This window comes from Urtica dioica, chromosome 7, assembly GCF_054948205.1.
Source record: "Urtica dioica subsp. dioica isolate 48M chromosome 7, U.dioica_male_clone48M_v1_H2, whole genome shotgun sequence".
In the NCBI taxonomy this organism is placed as follows: Eukaryota; Viridiplantae; Streptophyta; class Magnoliopsida; order Rosales; family Urticaceae; genus Urtica; species Urtica dioica.
The window spans coordinates 23,091,709-23,098,921 of NC_142762.1; the positions used below are offsets into that span (position 1 = coordinate 23,091,709).

At 34.2% G+C, this 7,213-nt stretch overlaps 1 protein-coding gene across 1 annotated transcript; it reads right to left on the reverse strand.

The window, feature by feature from the left end:
* Positions 1-1,105: 1,105 nt before the first annotated feature.
* LOC149390459 (Thioredoxin superfamily protein) lies at positions 1,106-3,590 on the reverse strand. Its single transcript, XM_089620261.1, has 9 exons — positions 3,288-3,590; positions 3,109-3,174; positions 2,893-2,973; positions 2,369-2,422; positions 2,223-2,291; positions 2,042-2,104; positions 1,650-1,732; positions 1,506-1,571; positions 1,106-1,381 (listed from the first exon to the last, which is right to left on the reverse strand). The coding sequence occupies exons 1-9, from the start codon at positions 3,477-3,479 to the stop codon at positions 1,336-1,338; spliced, it is 720 nt and encodes a 239-aa protein (XP_089476387.1). The 5' UTR covers positions 3,480-3,590; the 3' UTR covers positions 1,106-1,335.
* Between the last annotated feature and the right edge of the window lie 3,623 nt (positions 3,591-7,213).

Below are 7,213 nucleotides of genomic sequence, written 5' to 3' on the forward strand. Positions count from 1 at the left end.
CAATCACATAACCAATACCCAAATTCACATTCACAGATTCAAAAAATACAAAACGAGTGACTCTCTAACCAATACCCATATGATTTAAAGAAACTGAAAACCTAAAACACGAACATCAGTTCAAAAGAAACACAAAACCGAGTTCTAAAATCATATTCAAAGAATAAATTAACAATAACAAGGTTTAAAATCGAAATTCCAAAATCGATTTAAAACCTGGGTTTTATTTGTGAATTCAATTGAATTAAAATAAAATAAAATTGAATATGATACGTTATGATGAGATGATACTTATTGTGATTGTGAATCGTAATTGTTCGATATGAATTGAATTGAATTGAAATAAAATAAAATTGAATATGATAGATTATTATGAGATTAGTTATTGTGACCGTCAATTTTAAATTTTGATTTTTCAATATGAATTGAATTGTAATCTAATAAAATTGAATATGATACGTTATTATGAGATGATAGTTAATGTGATTGTGAATTATAATTGTTCGATATGAATTTAATTGAATTGAAATAAGAGAAAATTGAAGATATGTTATTATGAGAATATAAAAATTGCCCTTAAACAGGCACGACTTCCCACGCCTAAAATACAGTTTGTTGTAGTGTATTGACCTCCAATTTTTCAATTGTTCTCAATTGAAAATTACATATGCTTAAAGCTTTCATTCTCAAACAGCTGCTATTATTATCCATTTGGAGTGTTGTAGAATATCTGGTGTTTAATATAATGTCCCCGAGCGATTTTGGTTACTCTGAGCGATGGGTAAAGTTAGGAGATGAAAATCTTGAGAAAAAAAAAAAGAGTCCAAGGACTGCTACTTGATTTTAACCTTTCAAAGCCTCTTATGCAGGTCTTAAATTATACAAAAAAGGAAAACAAATTTAAACGTTTGATATTGCTAAATAGCTAACGTTTGTTAAATCTTAGATAAATAGCCGTAAATAATGACGTGACCTAATATGTGAAAGTACCTATTATTTACATCTGTAAATACATGAAAATGGTTATTTACCTGAAATTTATCAAACGTTGGTTATTTAGCAATATAAAACGTTTAAGTTGACTATTTTCGTGATGGATCATAAATTATATACAACATAATTGGATTGCAACTTGCAAATTAAATTGAATACAAATTACATTTTTTCGTTTTGTCTTCCGCTTGGAAAATTCAAAACCAAACAGAACGTGGAAAAGTAAAATTATTATTTCTTGGGTAAGAAAAATGGCCACTTTCAAGTACACAATAAATATGGACAAATAAAATTTGGGATTTACCGGCGCATCATGGAATTACTGTTGGGAATTTTCAACAGCTACAATTTAGTCTCAGCAGGGTGCCACTTTATGCTGCATCCAATGCTGTTTTCGCAAAATCAATAATCACATTTAGTCAAGGATGAGACATCTTAAAACCATTCAGTGTAAAGAAATTTAAAAAGAAAAAAGAAAGAAGAAAAAAAGGATCAGTAAAAGAGGAAGATACCAAGGTTTTTGAGTTAATGGTACGGGTTGGCCACTAAGAACACAGTCAATTGCCAAGCTTAAATCCCTACAAAAATTATGTAACATTAGTTACAGTGGGAGAAAAGAGAGACAAGCAAAAAGTCGATATTGATAATGGGCAAACCTTCCTGTTACACGAACGTTATTACTCGGCCTCGAGTCATCAAATTGTCCATGGTACGCCAGCTCAAATGGCCTCCGACCATCCTGATATTAGATGTTTCATATGGAGAGGCAACAAATACAATAGGTGTAAGAAAAAAAATAATCCAAAGAAAACTTGGCAAAGTTTTTTTTTTTTTTTTTTTCTATATATAATTATAGAAAACAGTGACTTTTTCATCAAAAATATTTCAAATCGGCATTTTTTTTTTCAAAATGTCAATTCGTATTTCCACAGGAAATCAATTTTTCTTAGATTGAGCTATCATCGATAACCCACATTTTAACAGCAGATTTTGACAGCTAGATTGATTAAACATGTAAAGACTAATCTGCTTTAACATTACTTTTCACCTTTTTAAAAAGGTAGAACTCAGGTGTGCAAACTGCCCCAAAGTCTCTTGCAACGTCTTGAGTCTAAACAATAAAAGAAACATAAGTCGGTATCATGATATGCAAAGAAAGTTGCTTCAATATAAGTACAAAAATGAATATAAGATTGGGCTAGAAGGGATATTTACTGAATTTAACATGCCTCGTCGTATAGATACGGGAAAGGGTACTTTAGAAGTGTAGCTTCCTCGGCCATGACTTCTGGTCCATCCTGGAACATGAAGGAAAACAATTCGGTGTTGGAGGACCGAACAGAGTCTAAACCAGAAAGCATAGATCTCATACAACCTGTGGGTGAGTCAGCACAGAATTTGAAGATATTGCTGCGACCGCGAGATCTTTCTGCAATATACAAAGGATCTCATATAAGAAAAATGAAGAGATCTTAACCATGTTTACAAGGCAATCAGTTAATTCTCCCATCGTCAATTGGTTATAAGAATAAAACCCCTTGATATCACCAGCGTCTTAATCTAACACTAAGCGTGAGAATTTTACCACCCCTATTTGTCTATTTAGATCAATCAAAACTGACCCTCTAACTCTAAGATTGTTCACATAGAACAAAAATCTCAGTGCTAAATATCTCTATAGAAAATGAAAATCTAAAATATGTTAGAAAGTACAAGAAAAATAAACGTATTTATCAAGTGTCAGCTCCCTTATTTTATAATGGACATGAATAAGAATTCAAATAAAAAGTAACTTTAGGCTGATCAATTCATGATCATATACCGTTTGGTGTACAAAACCAATAGGAATACGTATTCAATTCTCGACTTTTAGTGGTTTAGATTAGAGTTGAGCAGTACCTTCATATAATATTTGGTCAATTTAACAATATCTTTCTTCAGGTGTATAACGAACGGACAATGGTTGCAAATAAACATAACCTGCAAAATTAACACATCGTCCTAAATCAAATTACATCTCCAAACACGACATGAATTGTAAAGTGATAATTTTGGAAAAAAGAAATGATAATGAGTTGAACTACGAAAATATGATGAATATGAAAGGAGATATACCAGTAAAGCAGGATAAGGTTCGAAATCGGCCAATTTCCATAGTTTCCCAGTCAGCGGCTCTGTCAGCTATAACTAAAAAGATTAATGTCAAATTACAAATACCAAACTCATATGAAATGTAACGATAGAGACTACAAAATTCATATGAAATCAAGTAGAGTTTGATGATTCAAAAGGACCTCAAACTCGGGAGGTCTGAAGCCCAATGAGACTTTTTTCGACTCAGTCCGGGCAGCTCGAACGACAAATGAGAGGCGTCTTCTTGCGGGTCCGGTCCGCAGAGGGTTCAATCCGGGTCCAGAGAACTGAGACTTTGCTGGTGACGTGGCCGTCAGGCGGATTGAGTAAGCGCAGGAAGCTGAAGAAGCCATAGCCTGTAAAAATATTTTATAAACCCCTCCTTTTGTGACTCACAACCTCCTATCATGAATGAACTACGGCCTTTTTATCTGCCCAATACCTTAACTATTTTTTTTTTTTTTATGGCTAAATCTGAGCGCCCAATACCTTAACTATTGACACACATGATTTACAAAAAAAATATGATTTTCCAAACTAAGTCTATAGTCTATATTTAGGATCCCTAAGCCACTTTAAACATACTAATTTAATTTTAGCCAAAAGTTTCAATTTTTATCAGCTATTTTATATCTAATATACTCAATTAGTTAAATAAGAATATTAACTAAAAAAAACCCAATTTTCCTAATTTTTAAGATCTCAATACCCATTAGAATATCAATTATTGTATTCTATCTCTTTTTTTTTTTACTCATTCTTTTTACTCCATTTATGTGATTACTCTCTCATTCGCAAACCCTCTAGAGTTTCATTTTTTTTTCTCCTTCAAATTTAAAAGTTCATATTTCTCTCATATGAAATTGGAACTAAGCAATTACAAGTGTTATGAATTTGTGGTGACGAGATCTTGAAGATAAGATCCATTGTATCGAGTGAAAGTTTTTATTTACCGCTATGAAAGTTCGCCGGATAGGGACTCTAGCCTATCGATACGTTTTCCAATCACCAATGGCAGATGGTCTCACTTACGTTCTAAAAACGAAGTTTACAATGTGAGTCATTAAATCCTTAATTGATTTAGTGATTCTCTGAATTCGTTCGTAAAATATAGGTTTTGTTTATAAAAAAATCACATATAGTTGATAATCGATAATAACTATTAATAAATATTTTAATTTCTGATTTTTTTTCTTCATAAATCGTATGTACTTAAAAACAGTTAATAATTAGTAATAAATGGTTTTTGCATTAAACTGTAGTAGCAATGCAAAGTCCAAGAAAGAGAGCCCGGAGAAGGACTTTCATGTCATTATTTTTTTAGTCAACTAGTATCATATATTGTATATAAATCAAGGAAAAAAACGCCGTTTTCGTTGCCGTTTCGAACCTCCTGATTTACGAAAAATCGTCATGCCGATGGAATTTCCAACGGAAAAATTGTGGAAAAATGCAAGTAAAATGCCGTTTTCAAATGCCGATTTCCATGGAAAACCGACGTGCCGACGGAAAACCGAACGGAAATAATGTGACATAATATGTTAAATATATATATATATCTTTCAATTTTTAAACTTGAAATTTATGTCGACTACATTTTATAATCTATAATACCTAATTGTTTTTGCACCAATGTAATATATAATACCAACAACTCGTTAATTTCACCAATCCATTGGAAACTATATTTTATAATCTTAATATGTAATTATTTATACACAAATCTAATATATAATATTTCAATACGCACAACTTGTTAATTTGAATCTCACATAACATATTTATACCCAATACACAAATTTATACACACACATATATATGGATATATCTATGTATTATTTATATATAAAAATATTATTTCTTAAAGCTAGATGAGATTTTTAAGTTTTTATGTGATATATTTTTTATAATTTAATTTACAATGTTATATAAATTTATCAATAATTAATTTATATTTTAATTATGTTTTATATTAAGTTGATGGTTTTTATGTACAAATCTTATATTAAACATATACATAATATAACAAAGTTGATGCTCAGTACAGTGGTATATCCAGACCCTCCCAGGCGTGTGACTGGAGTTCGAATCTCAGGTCCAGCTTTAATTTTTAAGTTAAAAACGACATAAGCAGCAAACGACGATATTCGGCGAAAAACGACGACGAAACGAAAAACTTGCTCTTCGTCGGCCGTTGACCCACCGAAATGGAATTTCCATCCGAAATTCTTGGAAATTCGGCGACATTTGATTCCTTGATTCCAACAAAAATACCCAGACTGGCTAGCCAATACGGTCGTGGTAAAGAAAAAGAATGGTAAGTGGCGTGTTTGCAAAGACTTTACCAATTTGAACAAAGCCTGTCCCAAGGATAGCTTTCCCCTACCACACATCGATCAGCTCGTCGTAGCCACATCAGGGCACAAGATGCTCTCATTCATGGATGCATTCTCAAGATATAGCCAAATTTTGATGCACCCTGAGGACTAAGAGAAAACGACTCTCATCAAAGACCGAGGGATCTACTGCTACAAAGTAATGCCCTTCGGTCTAAAGAACACAGAAATGACTTGTGAACGAAATGTTTTCCGAAAAGATCGGAAAGAATATGGATGTTTACATCGATGATATGAATCGCTCCAAAAAATGGATCACGTGGCACACTTAGAAGAATGCTTCGAGATACTTAACAATTATCAAATGAAGTTAAACCCCATTAAGTGCTCATTTGGGGTTTCTTCAGGAAAATTTCACGGTTACTTAGTCACACAACGAGGAATCGAGGCTAACCCCGACCAACTTAATGCATTGAGAAACATATCGTCGTCTCGTAATCGCGTAGAAGTGCAGAGGTTAACCAGGAGGATCGCAACATTGAACCGATTCATATCTCGTTCAACCGATAAATGCTTGCCTTTTTACAGCTTACTCAAAGCCAATAAAAAGGCCGAATGGAACGAAAAATGCGAAGAAGCATTTACTCAGCTCAAGGAATATCTGGAAACTCCTCCGATTTTGGCTAAGCCTATAAATGGATAACCCCTTTACCTATACGTCGCAGTCTCCAATGCAGCCGTAAGTGGCATATTGGTAAGAGAGGATCGAGGGGACCAAAAGCCAGTATTTTATGTAAGCAAATCCCTAGTCGTCGCCAAAACAAGATATCTAGCCATGGAAAAATTGGCACTAGCCGTAGTCATTGCCGATAGGAAACTAAGACCAGATTTGCAGATACACACGATCATCGTAATGGCAACTCAACCATTAAGGACGTTTTTTCACAGTCCAAACCAATCCAGCCGATTGACAAAGCAAGCAGTCAAACTCAGCGAGTATGACATTGAATTTCGGGAAAGAACTTGTGCCAAGTCACAAGTTTTGGCCGACTTTCTCATAGAATTGTCAAGAGAGGAACCCAAGGCCAAACTCAACGACGGTGTCTGGACCTTGAATGTGGATGGTGCCTCTTTAAAATAGGATTCCGGAGTAGGAATACACATGACATCACCCCACGGTGAGGTAATCGTCGAACAGCCATTTCGACTCGACTAAACTGCGTCAAACAATGAAGCCGAGTATGAAGCCCTTTATTGCCGGAATCCAACTAGCTAAACCCTGTGGAGCCAAGAAAGTAAATGCATATTACGACTCACAACTTGTCACCAATCAATTTACCGGAGAGTTCGAGACGCGAGATGAACGCATGGAAGCCTACGTGAAGATAGTCCGAGACCTGGCAAAAAACTTTGAAATCTTCGAACTCACGAGGATCCCTAGGGGGATAACACATCTGCTGACACATTGGTAGCATTAGCTTCAACTTCTAACCCATGACTCACTAGGATCATCCCAGTTGAAGCAGTCAAACAACCTTCTATAGCCTTTAATGTTGAATCAATAATGACAATAGAAGTGGGGAACTGGAGGTACGAGATCTAAAAATACATCACCAATTGGGATTCCCCTAATGACAACCAAAAAAGACGCAAACTAAAACAAATTTCATTTTTAAAATAAAGCATTTCAGATCGACGAAGTAAGAGAGTCGAGCTGAAGTACTTAACAAATTTCATTTTTGAAAATAGAG

Coding starts and splice junctions, on each gene's coding strand:
- LOC149390459 (XM_089620261.1), bottom strand. CDS start 3,479: ATGGCTTCTTCAGCTTCCTGCGCTTACTCAATCCGCCTGACGGCCACG. Junction 1,733..2,041: donor AGTTCTACCTTTTTAAAAAG/GTGAAAAGTAAT, acceptor ATCTAATATCAG/GATGGTCGGAGGCCATTTGA. Junction 1,382..1,505: donor CCATTAACTCAAAAACCTTG/GTATCTTCCTCT, acceptor TTGCGAAAACAG/CATTGGATGCAGCATAAAGT.